The sequence below is a fragment of the Hyperolius riggenbachi genome, chromosome 3, assembly GCF_040937935.1.
Source record: "Hyperolius riggenbachi isolate aHypRig1 chromosome 3, aHypRig1.pri, whole genome shotgun sequence".
NCBI classification, from domain to species: domain Eukaryota; kingdom Metazoa; phylum Chordata; class Amphibia; order Anura; family Hyperoliidae; genus Hyperolius; species Hyperolius riggenbachi.
The window spans coordinates 258628364-258653365 of NC_090648.1; the positions used below are offsets into that span (position 1 = coordinate 258628364).

General features: G+C 41.2%; 1 protein-coding gene across 3 annotated transcripts in view; it reads right to left on the minus strand.

The window, feature by feature from the left end:
• Positions 1–15289: 15289 nt before the first annotated feature.
• Positions 15290–25002, minus strand: part of PHTF2 (putative homeodomain transcription factor 2) — a 174350-nt gene continuing 164637 nt past the window's right edge. For all 3 annotated transcript variants that reach the window (XM_068276208.1, XM_068276207.1, XM_068276206.1), the window contains one exon: positions 15290–19334. In XM_068276208.1, the coding sequence (XP_068132309.1) occupies positions 19314–19334 (21 nt within the window). In that variant the 3' untranslated portion in view covers positions 15290–19313. The remainder of the gene's footprint in view (positions 19335–25002) is intronic.

The following is a 25002-nucleotide window of genomic DNA, read 5'->3' on the forward strand; positions in this document are numbered from 1 at the left end:
CTTTGTGCTTCCTTGCAGCACGTTACAATACAGACGTTGGTAGCCTTGACACAGTGCACGACACCTTTAAAGAGACTCTGTAACAAAATTAGAAGCCTTATTTCTTCTATCCTATAAGTTCCTAAACCTGTTCTAATGTGGTCTGTCTTACTGCAGCCTTTCCTAGTTGCACAGTGACTGTATTATCTCTGTTATATAATCTAATCTTCTTTCCTTTGACGGCTTTGTCGGGCTCAGGCACTCAGGCAAAAATGTGCTGCTCTGCTTGTGATAGGTAGAAGCTATACACACCCTCTCCACACCCCCTGCAGGCTCTGTATGAGTCACAGACTAAGCTTATCTGAGCCTATCACAAGCTGGTTAGCAGCTAGGTCTTTTGTTTGTAAACACTGCCTAAAACTGGCAACTACAAGCCAAGATTGCAGCAGGGAGTGGCAGAAACAGCACAGAGGGGCCCAGGAGAACATAATGAAAAGAATCATCTTCCTCACACCAGTGAGCTACATTTTTCCTTTTTTGTTAGAAAGATTTGAACAGAAGGAAGAATGAAGGTGTCCTGTTATTTGTGGAAATCTGACATGACTTAGAAAAGTTGATCTAAATTTAATTCTATCCAGTACTGTTGTAAATCTAGACCTCTTGAGGGAGGACTGATATCTCAATTATAGTGACTTGGATGAATGGGGAATGTGGTAATATGGATCCAGGAAGTAATCATTTCCTAAAAAAGAGAATTGTAGAAGCTATTGACTTTATTCAAAACTTTTTGTACTTCAGAAACTGATTCAGAATCCAAAGATAATTAGGTGAAAATCGCCATTCCGTTTGGTGACCAGGAAGTGAGTGGAATAGAATCCTTTCCCTTTCTCTTGCAATGGAACCTCCTCCACCACCCCCTTCTGGAACAGGCAGACCACTGTATTTTTATGGCCAACTGCTTTACTGGGGACTGGAAAGAGCTTGTTAATCTGAAAGTTCTCGGAGGACACTGAGCAAATTGAATTTTGTATCCCGCTCTGATAGTCTGCTAAATTATACCTCTTTTGTTAAATTATTTTCAGGTAGGAGGCAGGTAAAAAAAACAACAACTTTTCTCTAGCATAGGAAACAGTCATTGATCAGTTTGGGTGTGTTCCTGGATTGTGAACTGAAGAGGAAGCCCTTAGCTTTGGTATCTTTTTGCCCCTACCGTTTCTTATCGGATTCTTTGTTACTGATATTTTTCCTAAAGAAACAAAAATTCATTTTTAGGTACATTCTTTTTGGGTGGGAAAATATTTTTCTTTTCAGAGGCTCTTACTTTTTGTCTGCCCGCCCCGGCCACCTGCCCGGCATTGGGCGCTGGTGGGGGCGTGCGGGGCTGGCCTCTTGGTGACGCCGGGCGGGCGGAGGGATAAGACCCTCCTGGGGGGTGGTAGGGGAAGCTATGCAAACCTCCAGTTGAAGCCGGAAGTCCGGCGAAACCGGTCGAGGACATATGTGCTGCGTCCCGGCCCCCACCCGCCTCCCGTTGGGGATCCGCCATGACTCTCAACCTTGGCCTGGACATCAGCAATCTTGCCACACGCAGCAGGAACCAGCCAGCCACTCTGCAGCGGACATAACGGTGCACGTAAGCAAGCCCTCTGGGCAGGGATTGTTGCAGGACTTCTGTTCCTTTACCAGCAATATGTGTTTTGCCTGCTTGCTATTGCCTACCAGCTATATCATTCCTCTCTGCATGAAGTTTATTAATATGGAATTATTCAGTACTGTGAACTTTTGTTGATCTCATCTCATGCACTTTTGATGATCTCTATCTCATGCAGAAGCTGGAAATCATTGTACCCGCTGGATTGCATGTATTGGAACTGCTCCCCTCTGATGTGCTTTTCTGGGAGCTGCTATTGCTTTGCTTGGAACTCTTTATGGATACACTGCTCTTCCAACGTATCTTGCACTGCTAAGCATATCAACAGTAAAAGTGCTGCTTTGCTGGCTGCTTTCTCAGGCTACACTGTTCTGTATGAACTGTTTGGGAACACATTGCCTTATCGATCTATCTTGCTGTACACAATATAACTACATCGAGAACCTTTGATTGGCTGATTGGATTTGGCAGCCCTCAGTTTATCCAGCATCTACTGTGTTAATGGGCTGTTCACATTTGAATTTGGTGCTTTATCTACCGGATTACTAGCACCTTTATGCAGTCCTTAGTTCATCCAGCATTTACTATGTCAATGGGCTGTTCACATTTGAAGCTTTAGATTACTGTTCGTGCAGTTTTAGTGGAGTTGTAGGGGGTTTGGAGGTCTCCTGGGAGGATGAGGGAGGGGGTGCGGGGTGGGCACATTTTTATTGGCTATTTTTTAAGAATGTTTGATACAAATTGATTAATAAAGTAAAACCTTTTTCTTGGAATAATATCTTATGTGATTTGTATTCAGTCGGGTCTTACCTACTTTTATTCTAATCTCACTGTTTTTGGACTTTTTGGTTCAGCTTTAGAAGAAGTGTTAATTTCCTTCAAATTGAAGGGCACAAAGTTTGTTTTTGGCTAAAGCATCACGACCGCAATTTTTCAACCATAAGAAACTTCTAGATGCGTTAATTAACTACATGCAGCAATCCTGACTGATTCGCTAGATGCGTCATAAAGAAATGGCAGCAATTTACATTTTCCTTTAGAAGAGCTTTGGGGTGTCTCCTCTTCCTGAGCATAAGATTCCCCAACTAGCTCTGCTTCCTCAGAAGAGGAATCCGAAACCCATGCAGCCTGAAAAAAATCTGAGGTATGTCACTATCCTGAATAGACTGGACTACCTACCATGTAGATGGTAAAGAGGAAGGTTCTTTAAAAGAAAAAACAAAACAGCTTTGCAGGAAGAAGTTCTTGAAATGTGGAAAACTTATTTTAACATGTTTTCAGTTTAATTCTTTATCACCTTAAGAGTACATAAAGGTTTAGAATTTAGTTTCGTTTTTTTTATGGCACATACAACATAATCTAGGATTTTATTTTTCAGTGGCTTTGGATCCTGAAAGAGCATTAAGAGATACCCCATTACTTTCCTGCTATTTTTTGCCATAACCACAAACTTTGTTTCACTGTAACTAATATCCAAGACCTTACCTGGTCTGTCTCAAACCAGGTAAGGTCTGATACAGATGCTATGGAAACCCATGTGGAGATGCCAGATAACAGCTTCAGCGCCATCACTCCCCAGGCACTGCAAGTGGTGCATATGGAATCTTCATCTCTGGTGTCATGCTGGATTCTCTCCCGAGACCCTGCTCACCTCAAAACGCAGGAGGCACAACCCCAGCGGCTACACAGACTCAAGCTCACCACAGAGAGCAAAATCCCCTTTCTATTGGGCCTCCTGGCAGGCCAGAAAACTGCATCTACCTATCCAAGAGACAGTTAAAGCACTGACGTTGGAGAGTAGGAGGTAATATTTAAATTGCATTCTGTGCTTCCTGTCCCTTGAATAAGCAGGGCAATCTTTTGGTGGACCTGTCGTGGAGGCAAGTGGAATGCCCCATTAGCATCCGTGATTCAGCCAACCTGTGCATGTGCAGTATGTCAAGTCCTCTTTGTGGCCGTGGGGATACCGTGGTCTGGAAGGGAGCACTCGTATCAGAATGCAGGCACTCAGGAAGCACGGCCACAATGGGGGGAATGGACATACTACTGAATCACTGGCGCTAATGGTGCGTTCTATAGTGCAATGGAGCAGTATGGGAGTGATCAGTGGGAGCAGTAAGCCTTAGCACCACTGCCCACACGACAGTGTGAGCTTTGCCTCCTGCACCGAACTGCTGGACTTTGCTCCTTTGTGTGGGAGCTGCTTCCGGATCAGGTCAGGCACAACTTCTATGTGGATCAAAGTGATGGACAAAGTCTGCCACATTGATATCCTCTAGGAGTAACCAGCATTGCGTAATAATATTACACTGGTGCTACTGTAAGAAGAGAGAGCTGGTGCTGGCCTTGCCCCTGACACCAGGCCCTGTCCCCTCACCACTGGTAAACAGAGCAGAGCCTCCAGAGACCTGGTTCTGATCCTTTTTCAGGATTGCCCACATCTTCCTCAACATCGTGGGGGGAAAAAAATAGGTGCTGGGGAGGATGAGGGTGATCCGGCAAAAGGATTAAAAAAAGTAAATAAAAAAAATAATGCACACATTAGACCTGCTGGGGGCACACACGTGCACAGAGACCCACGGCAGTGCGAAAACTACGGGACGTGTCTGTATGTCGTTAGCTGAAACAAGCTTCAAACTGGACGTGTGTGCGTGTGTATATATTATATATACAGTGGCTTGCAAAAGTATTCAGCCCCCTTGAAGTTTTCCACATTGTGTCACATTACTGCCACAAACATGAATCAATTTTATTGAAATTCCACATGAAAGACCAATACAAAGTGGTGTACATGTGAGAAGTGGAACGAAAATCATACATTATTCCAAACATTTTTTTACAAATAAATAACTGCAAAGTGGGGTGTGTGTAATTATTCAGCCCCCTGAGTCAATACTTTGTAGAACCACCTTTTGCTGCAATTACAGATGCCAGTCTTTTAGGGTATGTCTCTACCAGCTTTGCACATCTAGAGACTGAAATCCTTGCCCATTCTTCTTTGCAAAACAGCTCCAGCTCAGTCAGATTAGATGGACAGCGTTTGTGAACAGCAGTTTTCCGATCTTGACACAGATTTTCTATTGGATTTAGATCTGGACTTTGACTGGGCCATTCTAACACATGGATATGTTTTGTTTTAAACCATTCCATTGTTGCCCTGGCTTTATGTTTAGGGTCGTTATCCTGCTGGAAGGTGAACCTCCACCCCAGTCTCAAGTCTTTTGCAGACTCCAAGAGGTTTTCTTCCAAGATTGCCCTGTATTTGGCTCCATCCATCTTCCCATCAACTCTGACCAGCTTTCCTTTTTTCTATTGAAGAAAGGCACCCCCCGAGCATGATGCTGCCACCACCATATTTGACAGTGGGGATAGTGTGTTCAGAGTGATGTGCAGTGTTAGTTTTCCGCCACACATAGCGTTTTGCATTTTGGCCAAACACAGCAAAGGGACTTCTTATGCTTTTCTGCTAACAATGGCTTTCTTCTTACCGCTCTTCCATAAATTTTGTGCAGTGCACGACTAATAGTTGTCCTATAGACAGATCCCCCCACCTGAGCTGTAGATCTTTGCAGCTAGTCCAGAGTCACCATGGGCCTCTTGACTGCATTTCTGATCAGCACTCTCCTTGTTCGGCCTGTGAGTTTAGGTGGACGGCCTTGTCTTGGTAGGTTTACAGTTGTGCCATACTCCTTCCATTTCTGAATGATCGCTTGAACAGTGCTCCGTGGGATGTTCAAAGCTTTAGAAATCTTTTTGTAGCCTAAGCCTGCTTTAACTTTCTCAATAACCTTATCCCTGACCTGTCTGGTGTGTTCTTTGGACTTCATAGTGTTATTGCGCCCAATATTCTCTTAGACAACCTCTGAGGTCGTCACAGAGCAGCTGTATTTGTACTGACATTAGATTACACACAGGTGCACTCTATTTAGTCATTAGCACTCATCAGGCATTGTCTATGGGCAGCTGACTGCACTCAGACCAAAGGGGGCTAAATAATTACGCACACCCCACTCTATTTATTTAAGTATTTATATAGCGCTGACATATTATGCAGCGCTGTACAGAGTATGTCTTGTCACTAACTGTCCCTCAGAGGGGCTCACAATCTAATCCCTACCATAGTCATATGTCTATATATGTACCGTGTAGTGTATGTATCATAGTCTAGGGCCAATTTAGTGGGAAGCCAATTAACCTATCTGTATGTTTTTGGAATGTGGGAGGAAACCGGAGTGCCCGGAGGAAACCCACGCAGACACAGGGAGAACATACAAACTCCTTGCAGATGTTGACCTGGCTGGGATTCGAACCGGGGACCCAGCACTTGCAAGGCGAGAGCGCTAACCACTACGCCACCGTGCTGCCCAATTTTGCAGTTATTGATTTGTAAAAAATATTTGAGATCATGTATGATTTTCGTTCCACTTCTCGCGTGTACACCACTTTGTATTGGTCTTTAATGTGGAATACCAATAAAATTGATGCATGTTTGTGGCAGTAATATGACAAAATGTGGAAAACTTCAAGGGGGCCAAATACTTTTTGCAAGCCACTGTATATATCCAGTTTGCAGCAACTAGTTAAACCCAGTAATGTTATGAATTAACTTCTGTGAAGTGTAAAATATACCTTCAAATGACAGTCATTTTACTGTTTTAATTTTTTTTTTTTTTTTTTTGCTGTGTTTAGTGTTTTAGAGTACAAAAAATAAAATAATTTTTGATTTTTATAGCACTTCAATAGAGGAACTGCAGTGAAAATAATGTAATGAAAACAAGTGCTTAATTTTTAAAATAATTATCTGTAAATGATTTAGTCAGTGTTTGCCCATTGTAAAATCTTTCCTCTCCCTGATTTCCATTCTGAAATTTATTACATGGTGACATCTTTACTGCTAGCAGTTGATGGCTGTGGAAGGAGATGCTGGTTTTTTTTTGGGGGGGGGGGGGGGCATTTGGGAACATGTTATTTCTCACAATGCAACAACGATCCCACAGTGTGATGTCAGGACCTAGGTACTGACAATATCAGCCACACAAAGCCCCTGATGATTTGTTTGAGAAAAGGTAAAGATTTCTCATAGGAAAGGGGGTATCGGCTACTGATTGGGATGAAGTTCAATCTCAACTTGGTTACAGTTCCTCTTCAAATGTACAGGTACTCCCCGACGTATTAACGCCAAACTTATGAACTACCCTATATAAATAGGACTTGTAGTGTTTGAGAAAATCCATAAAAAAAATGGATTTTAAACTCGTATAAGCAGGTACAGGGGTCAGAGGTGACACAGTGTTCCAACTTAAAGGATACCTGAACAGACGTGACATAATGAGATAGACATGTGTATGTAAAGTGCCTAGCACACAACTATGCTGTGTTCCTTTTTTTCTTTCTCTGTCTGAAAGAGTTAAATATCAGGTATGTAAGTGGCTGACTCAGTCCTGACAGGAAGTGACTACAGTGTGACCCTCACTGATAAGATTTTCCCCTTTTATCTCTTTCTTTATCCCTTGTATCTCTCTCTTTATCTATTTCTTGCTCTCAGAAGCCATTTTCTGCTAGGAAAGTGTTTTATTGATGGAATTTTTTATCAGTGAGGGTCACACTGTAGTCACTCCTGTCAGGACTGAGTCAGCCACTTACATACCTGATATTTAACTCTTTCAGGCAGAGAAAGAAAAAAGGAACACAGCATAGTTATTTGTATGCTAGGCACTGTACATACACATGTCTATCTCATCATGTCACTTCCGGTATCCTTTAAGAGCAGGTTCATAGGTATGCAATTTCTGATAAAATGTTTCAGCACTTCTTGTTGACCATTTGCCTCCTATTGTTTTAACTCCTCCCTAAACCCAACCATGATCTTCCCTCTTCTAATATTGATGCAGGAATATGGACATTTTGGATGCAAATATATGCAGCTCAAAAATGAACTAACGGAGTTCAACCTCATTGACCAATGCATTTCATTGACCAATCCTACGCTTAAGCATGGAGCGAGGAGGCACCCCAAAATATGTAAAAAAAAGTTACCTCAGTAAGAAGATGAAAAAAATACTCAGTTTGTTGGACACTAAAAAGACAAATTACACATTTTGTGTCTAACCTGCATACTCAGGTCAAGTCATTTTAAAATCCCCCCCCCCCCCCCCCAAATATTCATATATTAACTTTACTATTACTGAGGCAAGACTGTATTATACTGCACATCAGCTTTTTAAAACTTATTTTGGTGCACCTCCTCTCATCGTGCTTAGTCTCACCCCCCCCCCCCTTAAAGGACAATTGAAGTGAGAAGAATATGGAGAGTGCAATATGTATTTCCTTTTAAAAGATAGTAGTTGCCTGGCTGTACTGCATATCTATTTGGCTCCAGTAATGTCTGAATAACACCAGGAGCAAGCATGCAGCTACGCTTGTTAGATCTGACAATAATGTCAAACACCTGATCTGCTGCATGCTTATTCAGGGTATATGGCTAAAAGTATTAGAGGCAGAGGATCAGCAGGACAGCCAGGCAACTGGTATTGGAAAAAATATGGCAGCCTCCATATCCCTCTCGCTTCAGTTGTCCTTTAATAGGGGTTTATCTCCAATACCTTATCTAGTGGTTTTTTTTTATCCTTGGAGTTCAATCTACCATATTGTGAATATTTCCTATCCATGTGGAAGTTTTTTCACATGCCTGTTATTGTGATTGCCTGTTAGCAACCCCGCTTTAGGAGTAGTATTTTGTGACCTGCATTACCTAGAAAGTCTACACCACTTGGTGCTTCTAGTTTCCTTTCCAATTCCTGGAGTTCATTCATCCCTTGAATTGCATCTGGTGTAATACCCCAGTATTATTATTATTTAGTATTTATATAGTTTTAACAGTATTAACAATAAGCAGTTTCTGTTGCCTAAGGCCTCTTTCACAGGGAAGGCTATACTTGAATGCTTGTTGGGCATTCATCTACTGGGCCCTAGCACCTTCTGGCTGCAATTTAACACAGCTGAATGGCAGCATTTGTAACCCCATAAGTGTTCATAAAAGCTTGATACAGTTTTCTGCTGCCGGGTAATCGTAGCACAAGTCATGTCCCATTTGAGTGTGGCTGCACTCAGTTGTGACTCAGTATCACTTGGCATGGGCAATGCAAAGGTCGCCAGTGCACTAAGTGTCCAGCCAGCGCATGAGAGCAGCTGACAGCGAATACACTGCCTTCAGCCTCTGGTGTTAAAGAAGCCCAACTAATTTTATCCTTGTCATTAAGACTAGTTACGAGGAAGAGTTCAACTTTCTTATCTCGACACCTGAAGCGAACATACTTCAATATTTTTCAATACTCACTCAGTGTTGATCGAACAGTGCTTGGCACTGTTCATTATTCCTCGAACATTTGCCTGTTCGGGTTGAGCACGCTCGGCCGTGCTGTTCGGTCTCCTCCCCTCGCTTATTGGCGCCTTTGCAGGCAGCCAATAAGCGGCGACGATGCTTTTTCCGCAGCTATGGAGACACAGCCTAGCTGGCTTTGACCATAGCTGTGATTGGCCGAGCGGGTCACCTTGTTCAATACCCGAACGCACGCTGGCTCTGCCATTCGCATGGGGGTTTAGCTTGGGGTAGGTAGGAGACAGAGCTAGCGGTTAGGTGTCAGCACTGCCAGCCAGAGTGCCCCAGCCTCACCACCACTGCCAGCAGCAGCCACAGAGCCCCAGCCTCACCCACTGCCAGCAGCAGCCACAGAGCCCCAGCCTCACCCACTGCCAGCAGCAGCCACAGAGCCCCAGCCTCACCACTGCCAGGCCTTGGGCAGCAGCCAGTGCCCCTGCCTCACCACTGCCAGCAGCCACTGTGCCCATTGTTTTTGTTGCCAGGCCAGCCACAGTGCACCTGCCTCACCACTGCCAGCAGGCACTGCCAGCAGCCACCATGCCCATCATATTTGGTCCCAGTTTCAGTGCCAGCTGGGAACAGTTGTGCGCATAAAAAAAAACCAGTTTATTGAATTTTACTGTTGCTTATTGTTTAAAGAAAAAAAAAGTATTTTCAGTGCCAGCTGGGAACAGTTGTGGCCATAAAAAAAAACAGTTTATTGAATTTTACTGTTGCTTATTGTTGAAAAAAAACAAACAGTACTTTCAGTGCCAGCTGGGAACATTTATATAACTATGGGTATTTCCATATGTGTTGGCATGGGCTCTTGTTAGCCTTTAGCCTCTCTCTCTTTTTGCTGAGATATATATCTGAATTAAATTGTCCACATGTTTATATATGATATTGAGCTCCGCTTGTAATTATGTTTCTGCCTGCTCAGTGTTCCCGTCCTCCCTCCCCTTTTTGCCTCTGGTGTCCATTAGCGCTCCACTGACGTATGGGGGCAGTGTTGCCGGCTAAGCACTGATTGGCGGACGCTTTGCATGAATAGGATGTGCGTATCTGATGACGCGAATGGTTGACATGCCCTCTCGAGAAAGCCGGAAGTGAACCGGCGAAACATGTCCGGTAATCGGCGTGCCGCTGTGACGAACGTGGAGTGAAGCCGCCCCCCGCCATCTCGGACTCTCACCGCTACATTGCTGCTCTTTGCAGCCTGTACCTCCCCTCATTACATCACTGCCGTTTGCAGCCCACATCTCTCCTAGGCTTCTCTGCCGGATTGGACATTGATCCCTACACTCTTTGCGGCCACCAGCATTCCGCAATTATAACGCACTGGTCGGGAGACCTTACCTCGTGGATTACAAATTATGGCATTGTATTCCCCTGCTCGTGACACACATATTGCCATTGGACCTGGGCACTTTCAACTCTCCCGTGTGGGGATCATCATGGAACTGGTAAAGTATGCAGACGAATATTGAACGGGTGTCATACTGCTTATGCCGCTTGTCTGGCTTGCTATCTTTGAATTGACTTGCCCGTGGAGTTCAGTCCTTTTACCTTGCTATATATGCATTGTGTCCCTGCTTTACTAACATCGCTGTAACCATTGTGCTAATTGACGAACATTATGCTGGTTGGAGAAGCTGGAGATGTATTCATCTAATATACCTGGGCCATTTAACTAAAGTGATCACTATAAACAAACTGTTCCCCTGTATGTATGTGTGTGTGTGGTGGGAGTGATGTGCTGTGAGGGTCGGCCGACTCCACTTTAGGTACAGAAGTTTTTAATGATTTTTATGGAAATTATTAATAAAATTTATGTTTATTGGAGTGATCTCCTCCCATTTACCCTTACAGTTTCAATTGGTAAAATAATTGTCTTCAGTAAAATACCTCATCTGGTATTTTACACTTTTTTTTCCAAGCTCACTAAAGTTTGCCCTCATGAGGCAGAAGTTCGTTAATTTACCAAACAAACATGCCTCAATTTCACGAATCCCTGCTCAGTAAGGCTTTGCTCACATCTAAATTAGAAATCACTGATGGCCACGTTTTGCGATTTTGAAATTTTTCCCCCCCGCCCGATGCTTACCTGCGCGCTACGATTTTGTGCAAAGCGCTTTTGCAGAGCAATTTCTTTTTTCACTTACTTACGCAAGTCAGGAAGTGAACTCTTTGACCCAGAAAAGAATAAATACAATATATTTATTCTTAAAAGCGCAAACACAATCGCCGCAAAAGCAATTTTGCGAGCGGTTTGTGTTTTTCCTATACCTTCCAGTGTAGTGAAATCTTCAAAAAATGGTGCAAGCAGTGCTTTGGTCAGTGGAAAGCTGACGAAACGCATAGATATTAATAGTCCCATAAAGGATTCATTGCACACACACTTAAGGTGATTTTCAAAATCGATGGCGCTTAAAAAAAAATAAAAAATAGCAAAAACACCCTAGGTGTGAACAAGCCTTAAGTGTGACTTACCAGTATGTAGAAGGTCAGTGGGCATGCAGGGGAACTGTGTGTAGGACTCGGAGGGGTTTCCAAACAGTGCTGTTATCCATTTAGATGTGCTGCAGCCACCAAGGGAGTTCTTCTGTATGTTACAATACAAATAAGCACATCTAAAAGGGATGCAGGGTTGCCTTTTGAAAATGTCCCTTCTCTGCTACACTGAAAGTCCCACCAGATTATCCTTCGCTTTAAATCAGCGTGAGAAGCAGGGCTGTGTGGCTCTCCCCAAAGGCTGTCTGTCAAATCTACCGCACAGAGACAGCATGGGGAGCGCAAGTTATCGGCTGCTGTGAGTATGAGGAAATTACCAAACACTTTTGGTTGGTAAACCTAATGCAGAAATCTTTTTGAATTGCAGTTTGACATTTCTTGAGGCAATTACCCAAGTCGGTAATTTACCTCACTAGTCTGTTATTTTCTGTGCGTTGATGGATTTAGTGAATAGGAATGTGGGAAGGTGATCGGTAAAATCAGCTGTTTTCAGCATTACACAATGCGGTAATGCTTTGTGAATAGAGCCAAATGTGTTGCAAGACACAGACAGTACACCAACTAAAAAGAAATTACATAGCTTTATTTGAAGAATAAGGACTTAATTCATAAACAACAGCCTCAATTCACAAAGACTATGAGGTATTTGAAATAAATCTGTTCATAAAGTAATATGGCTGCCAAAGACAGGATATGCTTTAAGGCTTTGTTTACATCTAGAATCGCAAAGGCCTGCGTTTTGTGAGTGATTTTATTTCCCCCTCCCAGCACTTCCCTGCACGCTATTTTTTGCAAAGTGCTTATTTAAGCGCTTTTGCAGAGCGATTCTGTTTTTTCACTTCCAGGAAGTGCACTCTTTCACCCAGAAATGAATAAATACAATGTATTTTTTCATGAAAGCACGAACGCAATCGCCACACAAAACGGTTTTGTGAGCGTTTTGCACTTTTCCTATACCTTCTATTATTGCAAAATGCCCAAGAAATGGTGCAGGCAGCGCTTTGGTCAGCAGCAAGCAGATGAAACACGCAGATATGAACAGTCCCATAAGGAATCCTTTTCACTAATTTTTTCAGGGCTGGCGATTTTGAAAATTGCCCTAAAAGTGCTTGTGCAAACGCCCTAGGTGTGAACGAGCCCTAACTGAAGAACAGGCAGGTATGAGCCATGAGGTTCTGTGACCCCCCCTCATTAAATAATACAGATGCAAATAAATGTTTTCTAATAGTAGTGCCATGGGTGCAAGGGTGGGACTCTGACACAAACTCACAAACTTTGGGCAAATGTTTAGTCCAGATATACATTAGATCCATATTTTACACAGGTTGTGTTTTTTTTTTCATTTCAGTATTTACCAAATATCACATTGAAAAACCTAGGAATGGTCCATGAGATGCAAATAATTCTGATTTGATGCAGCAGAATACAAGTTATATATGAAAACTTGTGCAGCTTCAAAATGTACTAATCGAATTTTACCTTGTCAGGATTAAATGTGGTCTATTTTTTTTCAAGTCGCATCAACTATAAATTCTGGCTACTGGAAAAAGAAAATGTGATTAAAAAAAAAAAAAAGACTACAATCAAATAACACAAGTCCTGTAACAGTCACTGTTGTATGTAACAGCTTTTATTGATTGTGTTTGGTATTGCCTACTGAATGCTGGCACAAACCATCATATAAAGTTAAGAAATCAATTCACAGGTCTTCACTGTTTAAAAAGACAATACTTCAGGACACACAATGTAACAGATTTACTTACATTCACTTTTACAAATGGAGTCACTCATGATGAAACACTGTACATTTTATCATTCATTTTATATCAAAATACAGTTATTTTGGCACTTTTTTTGCTTAAGTATTTCTGGAATAAAAGATAAATGAACTTATATTAACCTAGAATTGGTGCAAACCTAAAGCAACAAAAAAACTGCATGTCACGAAACAAAATAGCTATCTCTACTTACAGAAATGAACTTGTTCTAAGGATTACCTGTGCATGACTTTTAGGGTTGCATTGCAATAGTAAGACATCATAAGCTATGGATGGTAAAAGACAAAATTGTGTAACTAATCTCACGAAGAAGCAAAACGGTTTAATAAGATGAAAGGGAACAAGATATGTACACATATAAAATTGTAACACTGAAAGTTGCTTACGCATAACAACTCAGTTCTGCAAAGTTTTTAATAAATACACTTGTCACAAGTCTTCATTTTTATAAAAGCCAACAAAACAGAAGCCATGTACAGTTATTGCTCAGCTAACAGCTCCTTCCTAGAAGTTTTATATATTTACTTAATTAAGCAATAATTAAAACATCAAATTATATCAAAAGGCGTGGCACTTTTTGTGCATTTAATTTACTTACACCCAGTAGCACCTATATATGTAAATTTTCTATCAACTGTACAAGTGCAGACAAAGAGGGCAGGCCAACTCAGTTAGATCTTAAAGCTGAATTCCAGAATATAGTTTGATGGATATAGTGTCAGTTATTTAGATTTGTATTTGTCCTAGACTTCCAAACTGAAAAAATAAGCTTAAAGAGGAACGGACGCGAAAATCTTAAAATTTAAAACACATACAAATAAGAAGTACATTTTTCCCAGAGTAAAATGAGATATAAATTACTTCTCTCCTATGTTGCTGTCACTCACAGTAGGTAGTAGAAATCTGGCATTACTGACAGATTTTGGGTTAGACCATCTCTCCATAGGGGATTCTCAGCATGGCCTTTATTCTTTGCATAAATCTTTTTCAGGGAATGTCTTTTATAAAGATGCTGGCCAGGCTCCCTGCTCGCTGTACACTATTTTGGCAGTTGGACGGAGCAACTGACATTCATTAAGTGCTTTTAAAAATAAAGAAAACCCTGAGAACCCCCCTATGAGAAGATGGGCTAGTCCAAAATCTGTCAGTAATGACAGATTTTTACTTCTTATTGTAAGTGACGGCAACATAGGAGAAAAGTAGTTTATGGCTCATTTTACGCTGCCAGAAATGTACTTCTTATTTGTATGTGTTTTAAATGTTAAGATTTTCATGACAGTTTATCTTTAAGTACTGTTTATTGCAGCTTAAAGAGCAGGTCTGCTATGCAGCACTCTGTCCTCAGTATAACATACATACATTCTTTTAGGACTTCTGCCAAAAGAACGGTGTCTTAGGCCCCATACACACATCAGACCATAGTCTTTTGAAAATGAAAGATCACAGACCAATCTTACCACCCTTCATGTAGTATGAGAGCCATACTCTACACAGTCTTTTCTATGGAGCTGAACTCCACATCAGAAAAAAATCTTTGCAAGATGCTGCACACACAGATGCTGTACAGACACAAAAGATCAGTATCTGCAAAAGATCTGTTCCTGCCAAAAATCCATTCCTGCAAATTGCAATGATAGTCTATGAGATCTGCAGATCATCATACACACACACATGATTTAACTGACATTCATCTGCAGATCAGATCCACCAGAATGGATTTTCAGATCTGCAGATGATTGCTTGATCTGCAGATGAATGTCAGTTAAATCATGTGTGTATGATGATCTGCAGATCTCATAGACTATCATTGCAATTTGCAGGAATGGATTTTTGGCAGGAACAGATCTTTTGCAGATACTGATCTTTTGTGTCTGTACAGCATCTGTGTGTGCAGCATCATGCAAAGATTTTTTTCTGATGTGGAGTTCAGCTCCATAGAAAACACTGTGTAGAGTATGGCTCTCCTACTACATGAAGGGTGGTAAGATTGGTCTGTGATCTTTCATTTTCCAAAGACTATAGTCTGATGTGTGTATGAGCCTTTAGTTAGAGGAGATGGAGTTTAGTGAAGTGATGGGACACAAGATGACATACATGTTGAGACCTAATATATGGCAAACTCCCACATATCAGGAAGGATATTACTTTTATGTGTGAAATGCACACATAGTTTTATAATAAAAAGTATAAGGTGGGGGCCATGTAGACAGCCTTGCCATGGAAAAGATCTGTCTGCAGTGTAGAAAGCACAGCCTCCACCATACTGGGCTAGCTTTAGAGTGTACAGGGAACTGTGGGAGGAAGAAGTCCACATGGAAACTTCCTCCTCCCACAGGATAGGACCTAAACAACTGTACAGAAAAAAAAATATGGAATTGAAATTTAAATGGCTCTGGACCTCTGTTTAATTATTCATCTTACCACTAGAGATCAGATGAATTCCTGACGTATATGAGTACATCAGTGGATGAGTAGCTTCACAGTGCAGACTGACACTATTACACAGCTGTTTGAGACTGGTTTATACATTAAAGCACAAAGGTGTACATGATCCCATACGCATTTGTTACCAGCTTAGTATACTAACTGCTGCCTTACCAGCCTGATATTATGACTGACATTGGTGCATAGAAGAGCCTTTCTAAGGCCCATTCTAAGGCTTGATAGTAGTGCGTATGTTAGAAAATGGCCATCATTTGAATTTTCTTCATCTTGTGACTACATTAGCACACCAGCAGTGCACAATTTTAAACATTTTACACTAAGGTCTAATATACTGTAACATGACTGTTGCCTGCACAATCACTACAGAGGAAATGCATAATGCATTAGTGCAATAAAGACCAGTGAAAGCTTCTGTGAGGTCAATACAGATTAGGACTACAGACAATGCTTACCCTTTGGTTAAAAAAAAAAAGTTATTTTTATGAGTTACAGCCTATACATATTTCTGCAACTCGGCATAGGTAAATGTGCTTAAAAAGTGTTGAAATCATTGCAAAAATTCAAAGAGGATCTGAAGTCAAAATACAAGGACATCATCTATTGTCACATTGCAGCACTACAGACAAATGAAATGATATTTTCAGGTAAACTAAACATTTTACATTTTTTACATGTTGTTGGGATTGTACCTAAAACAGCCTTAATCAAATAGAACTACTGCATGAAGTTCTGCTTCCCAGCCAGATAGTGTAATAAATTACACAGTACATTTCATGTTAAAAGTAGCATTATTTGGTTAGCTTATTTAAACACATTTGTGTATCGTCCTGATGACATCGGCCGGACCACGTGACCCGCGCAGTGGAGCGCAGAAGACGCCGACCCGGAACCCGACCTGGCGAGGTCAGGTTCTGCAGCGGAGAAGACCGGGAGCCTCCGCAACAAAACCTGTTTTACCAAGCGATGGAGAAGACGTTTCCTAGAACATCACATACTTTGGTGCAAAGTTCAGACATGACAGCATAAAAGTGAAGTGGACTTAAAAAATGAAGACTGCATGTCTGCTTTAAATGTATTTTTTCTATAAAGAAAGTTGCAATGTTATACAATGGTGCATTTATGTTCATCTCTACCACATAAAACTGTATAATGCCATGATAACAGAGCAATCTGCAAATAGTTCAGTTACAAACATAACTTGAGATATGAGACAGGTGTCCAAGAATTTATGAAACAATGAGTCAGATACAGACCATTCACATGAGCTTAGACTTCCACACACATTATAGACATGTCTGCTGGAACTACTGGCATTATAAGAGATATTTTAGGTACTGGTAAAGCAATAAAGCTCATGAGCCAGCATTTCACAGAAACTCAATATAAACCACACAGCTCATTGACATATTGTCAGATATTAGGCATTTTTCTACAAAGATCATTTGTGTTAAAAAAAAAAAATAATAATAATGCCCTAATGTTCCAACAAATAGGTCAGGGTCATTTCCATTGGCTAATTTCCTTTCTGTGGGAAACGTTAGCTTACATCAAAGGAATATCCATTAATGTCCTGTTTCCTGCACTAGCAATTCCATCTTTGGTAATAAACTGTACTTGCAAAAAGTGCTGCAGGTATAAAGGGGTGTCAGAGAAGTGCAATGCTTGTTGCTTGCAGAGTGCAGGTGATCAAGTTAGCATACTGGCTATAACCCCCTTCTCATGTAGCACTTACTTTTAACAAGTGCACTGGCAATGCCTATATTACCTACTGTACAGAAGCAGGAAAAATCTACAACATTTGTCAAAATCGTTGCAATGCAAATAGAAATCCTGAAGATTATTTGTAACCAACAAATGTTTCATTGTATCACATATATAAAAACTGGAACTTACATTAGAAACATATAATACAACCACCCTAATGAATAACTAACTTTCGGCTCTGAACCAGTACAGTAATTCAATTGCTAACGAAACAACAATTTTGATTGCAATGTTCATAAACTCTAAAATAAAATATTTTTGCAGACATAATTTCACTTTTTTCAGCATTGGAAGTCACCTGAATGTGACATTTCTGGTTTCTCTGTTGCTGAAAAAAGCACTTCTGCATGTAACTTCTTAGATCTAAGTGTACCCTAATGCTAGCCACGTTCTGAATATTCTGTGACCTGCTGACAGATTTGGCTCAAACAGTGCAGCAGGCTTACAGAAGTAAATATGAAATTAATTTACTATGTTTATTTTAAACATACAATCAGGTGCTGTAGGAAAAAAAAAAGGGTGTGTTAATGCGGCATTCAGCTGTTTATTTACCGGGTTAAACACCTTCCAGTTGCAAAATAATGCAACGGAATGGGAGTGTTTGTAACCACAAGCATATCCGCGGATGTCACATGGTGTGGTTATTGCCCGGTAAAAACAAACGTTGCACATCCCATCCACAGGTGGCTGCTGCCCGCTAAGATGCGCATGCAGAGATCACCACAAGTGCTGTACGCTTGCAGGTTGCTGCAGGCGCCCTGCACAAAAACAGGAGCGTCTGACAAGCAAATAACTGTACAGCTGTCAGCCTTCTGAAAAAGCCCTTAAAGTGTACCCGAGATGGATCTAAAGAAAAAAAAAAGTATACATGCCTGGGGCTTTCTTCAGCCCCCTTCAGGCTGATTGGTCCCTCACCATCCTTCTCCGCTCCCCGGATCTACCGCAATTCATCCTGGTAATTTGGACGGTCAGCGCAGGCTCAGTCCAGCTGTGCACGCTTCTGCGGATGGGAGCGTTCCACCACCGTGCAGTAGTACTGCGCAGAATTCTCCTAGCGATGGTGTGTGCGTTGCCAGGCAGCGTATGTGCAGTACATGATGACTGGCCGAATTACTGGGCTGAATTTCAAAAGATCCAGTTTGCGGAGGATGGTGAGGGACCGATCAGCCTGAAGTGGGCTGGTGGAACCCTCAAGTATGTATAATTTTTTTTCCAGCTCAGATTTCCTTTTAAATTTATCAGTGAAATATCGCTCCTCTTCTTTGCATCTTTCCTTCACCAATCCCCTGCACTGTTTACCAAAGCACAGAATTGACCTATATCAAATTTGCCAGTGTGTGGCCAGCATACCAAAACAAGCAGTGTGCTTTCTTATAAACCGCTGATATAGGACTGAAGAATAAAAAAGTCTTGTCAGCTCAATAGTGTAAGCTTTAACAAGACTGGCTATTTAATAGGCACATATGCCACCATAAACCACACAACACATAATGGCATCAGGTAATCTGTGTCTTGTGGATGGAGTGTGTTCACAGAATCACAGGCTGCTGTTTCCTGAAGTACAGAAGGGTTGTCACTCATACACCAAACATGGGTGAAAGTGAAAATCTTCAAAACAGAATAAAATAAAACAAACACTGACAAGGTAAATAAATAAAAGGATTGCACAAGTCATTCAGACGTAAACACTTCAGTTTTGAAAATCATGTCTTGCCAAAGGCTTCAGCTTCTGAATACAAGCGCAGTTACCGCTGTGAGGCAGCTTATATTCTGTCAGAAAGTCCATAATGATGCTCCACAGAATCAGGCATCCTGTTCAGTATCAGGATTTGATCTTCCATAGCTAGAATGAAAAGAAGAATGTAAACAATCACAGACAGGGCAGGAGGTAAGAAAAGGGAAAACTATTTAAGTATCAACAACAATCATTCCAGCTTAACATATAAAAGAAATAATTTTTACATTAAACCACATCATGTTCCAAAAACACCAAATTTAACCAGAAAACATTTTGAAAAAGAAACCTACATTGTCTCCCTGTAGGATGGAAAAAAATGGTTAATCTGCATACTGCTTATCCCCTTTGTTGTCCTACAAATAAGCTAAGAGGATGTGAAATGTACTGTTCTCAATGAGGCCATTTGACATGCTAGCAAACACTACGAAATGTCACTCAGCTCCTGCCCAAAGTGCGTGTCAAGCCGAGGCAATGTCTGCTTAACCACTTGAGGACTCAGCCTTTACCCCCCCTTAAGGACCAGCGCTGTTTTTTCCATTCAGACCACTGCAGCTTTAACGGTTTATTGCTCGCTCATACAACCTACCACCTAAATGAATTTTGGCTCCTTTTCTTCTCACTAATACAGCTTTCTTTTGATGCTATTTGATTGCTGCTGCGAGTTTTACTTTTTATTATATTCATCAAAAAAGACATGAATTTTGGCAAAAAAATGATTTTTTTAACTTTCTGTGCTGACATTTTTCAAATAAAGTAAAATTTCTGTATACATGCAGCGCGAAAAATGTGGACAAACATGTTTTTGATGAAAAAAAACCCATTCAGTGTATATTTATTGGTTTGGGTAAAAGTTATAGCGTTTACAAACTATGGTGCAAAAAGTGAATTTTCCCATTTTTAAGCATCTCTGACTTTCCTGACTACCTGTCATGTTTCATGAGGTGCTAAAATTCCAGGATAGTATAAATACCCCACAAATAACCCCATTTTGGAAAGAAGACATCCCAAAGTATTCACTGAGAGGCATAGCGAGTTCATAGAAGATTTTATTTTTTGTCACAAGTTAGCGGAAAATGACAGTTTGTCACAAAAAAAAAAAAAAAAAAAGGTTTCCATTTCTGCTAACTTGTAACAAAAAAAAATGAAATCTGCCATGGACTCAACATGCCCCTCAATGAATACCTTGAAGTGTCTATTTTTCAAAATGGGGTCATTTATGGGGTGTGTTTACTGTCCTGGCATTTTGGGGGGTGCGGAATTGTAAGCACCCCTGTAAAGCCTAAAAGTAGTCATTGCACTGTGGGCCTCTTAGCGCAGTTTGGCTGCAAAAAAGTGTCACACATATGGTATCGCTATACTCGGGAGAAGTAGTACAATGTGTTTTGGGGTGTATTTTTACACATACCCATGCTGGGTGGGAGAAATATCTCTGCAAATGACAATTTTTTGATTTTTTTACACACAATTGTCCATTTACAGAGTTATTTCTCCCACTCAGCATGGGTATGTATAAAAATACACCCCAAAACACATTGTACTACTTCTCCTGAGTACGGCGATACCACATGTGTGGCACTTTTTTGCACCCTAACTGCGCTAAGGGGCCCAAAGTCCAATGAGTACCTTTAGGATTTCACAGGTCATTTTGAGACATTTGGTTTCAAGACTACTCCTCACGGTTTAGGGCCCCTAAAATGCCAGGGCAGTATAGGAACCCCACAAATGACCCCATTTTACAAAGAAGACACCCCAAGGTACTCAATTAGGAGTATGGTGAGTTCATAGAAGATTTTACTTTTTGTCACAAGTTAGCGGAAAATGATTGTTATTGGGTTTTTTTTACCAAGTGTCATTTTCCGCTAACTTGTGACAAAAAATAAAATCTTCTATGAACTCACCATACTCCTAACGGAATACCTTGGGATGTCCTCTTTGTAAAATTGGGTCATTTGTGGGGTTCCTATACTGCTCTGGCATTTTAGGGGCCCTAAACCGTGAGGAGTAGTCTTGAAACCAAATGTTTCAAAATGACCTGTGAAATGCTAAAGGTACTCATTGGACTCTGGGCCCCTTAGCGCAGTTAGGGTGCAAAAAAGGGCCACACATGTGGTATCGCCGTACTCGGGAGAAGTAGTACAATGTGTTTTGGGGTGTATTTTTACACATACCCATATTGGGTGGGAGAAATACCTCTGTAAATGACAATTTTTTGATTTCTTTACACACAATTGTCAATTTACAGAGATATTTCTCCCACCCAATATGGGTATGTGTAAAAATACACCCCAAAACACATAATACTACTTCTCCTGAGTACGGCGGTACCACATGTGTGGCACTTTTTTGCATCCTAACTGCGCTAAGGGGCCCAGAGTCCAATGAGTACCGTTAGCATTTCACAGGTCATTTTGAGAAGTTTGGTTTCAAGACTACTCCTCACGGTTTAGGGCCCCTAAAATGCCAGGACAGTATAGGAACCCCACAAATGACCCCATTTTACAAAGAGGACATCCTAAGGTATTCCGTTAGGAGTATGGTGAGTTCATAGAAGATTTTTTTTTTGTCACAAGTTAGTGGAAAATGACACTTGGTAAAAAAAACCCAATAAAAATCATTTTCCGCTAACTTGTGACAAAAAGCTAAATCTTCTATGAACTCACCATACTCCTAATTGAGTACCTTGGGGTGTCTTCTTTCTAAAATGGGGTCATTTGTGGGGTTCCTATACTGCTCTGGCATTTTAGGGGCCCTAAACCGTGAGGAGTAGTCTTGAAACCAAATGTTTCAAAATGACCTGTGAAATGCTAAAGGTACTCATTGGACTCTGGGCCCCTTAGCGCAGTTAGGGTGCAAAAAAGGGCCACACATGTGGTATCGCCGTACTCGGGAGAAGTAGTACAATGTGTTTTGGGGTGTATTTTTACACATACCCATATTGGGTGGGAGAAATACCTCTGTAAATGACAATTTTTTGATTTCTTTACACACAATTGTCAATTTACAGAGATATTTCTCCCACCCAATATGGGTATGTGTAAAAATACACCCCAAAACACATAATACTACTTCTCCTGAGTACGGCGGTACCACATGTGTGGCACTTTTTTGCATCCTAACTGCGCTAAGGGGCCCAGAGTCCAATGAGTACCGTTAGCATTTCACAGGTCATTTTGAGAAGTTTGGTTTCAAGACTACTCCTCACGGTTTAGGGCCCCTAAAATGCCAGGACAGTATAGGAACCCCACAAATGACCCCATTTTACAAAGAGGACATCCTAAGGTATTCCGTTAGGAGTATGGTGAGTTCATAGAAGATTTTTTTTTTGTCACAAGTTAGTGGAAAATGACACTTGGTAAAAAAAACCCAATAAAAATCATTTTCCGCTAACTTGTGACAAAAAGCTAAATCTTCTATGAACTCACCATACTCCTAATTGAGTACCTTGGGGTGTCTTCTTTCTAAAATGGGGTCATTTGTGGGGTTCCTATACTGCTCTGGCATTTTAGGGGCCCTAAACCGTGAGGAGTAGTCTTGAAACCAAATGTTTCAAAATGACCTGTGAAATGCTAAAGGTACTCATTGGACTCTGGGCCCCTTAGCGCAGTTAGGGTGCAAAAAAGGGCCACACATGTGGTATCGCCGTACTCGGGAGAAGTAGTACAATGTGTTTTGGGGTGTATTTTTACACATACCCATATTGGGTGGGAGAAATACCTCTGTAAATGACAATTTTTTGATTTCTTTACACACAATTGTCAATTTACAGAGATATTTCTCCCACCCAATATGGGTATGTGTAAAAATACACCCCAAAACACATAATACTACTTCTCCTGAGTACGGCGGTACCACATGTGTGGCACTTTTTTGCATCCTAACTGCGCTAAGGGGCCCAGAGTCCAATGAGTACCGTTAGCATTTCACAGGTCATTTTGAGAAGTTTGGTTTCAAGACTACTCCTCACGGTTTAGGGCCCCTAAAATGCCAGGACAGTATAGGAACCCCACAAATGACCCCATTTTACAAAGAGGACATCCTAAGGTATTCCGTTAGGAGTATGGTGAGTTCATAGAAGATTTTTTTTTTGTCACAAGTTAGTGGAAAATGACACTTGGTAAAAAAAACCCAATAAAAATCATTTTCCGCTAACTTGTGACAAAAAGCTAAATCTTCTATGAACTCACCATACTCCTAATTGAGTACCTTGGGGTGTCTTCTTTCTAAAATGGGGTCATTTGTGGGGTTCCTATACTGCTCTGGCATTTTAGGGGCCCTAAACCGTGAGGAGTAGTCTTGAAACCAAATGTTTCAAAATGACCTGTGAAATGCTAAAGGTACTCATTGGACTCTGGGCCCCTTAGCGCAGTTAGGGTGCAAAAAAGGGCCACACATGTGGTATCGCCGTACTCGGGAGAAGTAGTACAATGTGTTTTGGGGTGTATTTTTACACATACCCATATTGGGTGGGAGAAATATCTCTGTAAATGACAATTTTTTGATTTCTTTACACACAATTGTCCATTTACAGAGATATTTCTCCCACCCAATATGGGTATGTGTAAAAATACACCCCAAAACACATTGTACTACTTCTCCCGAGTACAGCGATACCACATATGTGGCACTTTTTTGCACCCTAACTGCGCTAAGGGGCCCAGAGTCCAATGAGTACCGTTACCATTTCACAGGTCATTTTGAGAAATTTGGTTTCAAGACTACTCCTCACGGTTTAGGGCCCCTAAAATGCCAGAGCAGTATAGGAACCCCACAAATGACCCCATTTTACAAAGAGGACATCCCAAGGTATTCCGTTAGGAGTATGGTGAGTTCATAGAAGATTTTATTTTTTGTCACAAGTTAGCGGAAAATGACACTTGGTAAAAAAACCCATTAACAATCATTTTCCGCTAACTTGTGACAAAAAGTAAAATCTTCTATGAACTCACCATACTCCTAATTGAGTACCTTGGGGTGTCTTCTTTCTAAAATGGGGTCATTTGTGGGGTTCCTATACTGCTCTGGCATTTTAGGGGCCCTAAACCGTGAGGAGTAGTCTTGAAACCAAATTTCTCAAAATGACCTGTGAAATGCTAACGGTACTCATTGGACTCTGGGCCCCTTAGCGCAGTTAGGGTGCAAAAAAGGGCCACACATGTGGTATTGCCGTACTCGGGAGAAGTAGTACAATGTGTTTTGGGGTGTATTTTTACACATACCCATATTGGGTGGGAGAAATATCTCTGTAAATGGACAAATGTGTGTAAAAAAAAATCAAAAAATTGTCATTTACAGAGTGATTTCTTCTACCCATCATGGGTATGTGTAAAAATACACCCTAAAACACATTGGTCTACTTCTCCCGGGTACGGCGATAGCACGTGTGGCACTTTTTTGCAGCCTAACTGCGCTAAGGGGCCCAACGTGCAATGACTACCTTTGGGCTTTACAGGGGTGCTCACAATTTAGCCCCCCCCCCCACATGACAGGACAGTTAACAAACCCCACAAATGACCCCATTTTAAAAATAAGACACCACAAAGTATTCCATGAGGGGCATGGTGAGTTTATAAAAAAAAATCTTTTTTGTCACAAGTTAGCAGAAAAGGATACTTTGTGAAAAAAAACAAAAAACAACAATTTATGCTAACTTGTGACAAAAAACAAAATCTTCTATGAACTCACCATGCACCTCACGGAATACTTTGGGGTGTCCTCTTTCCAAAATGGGGTCATTTGTGGGGTCTGTCCTGGCATTTTAGGGCCTCTGCAATTA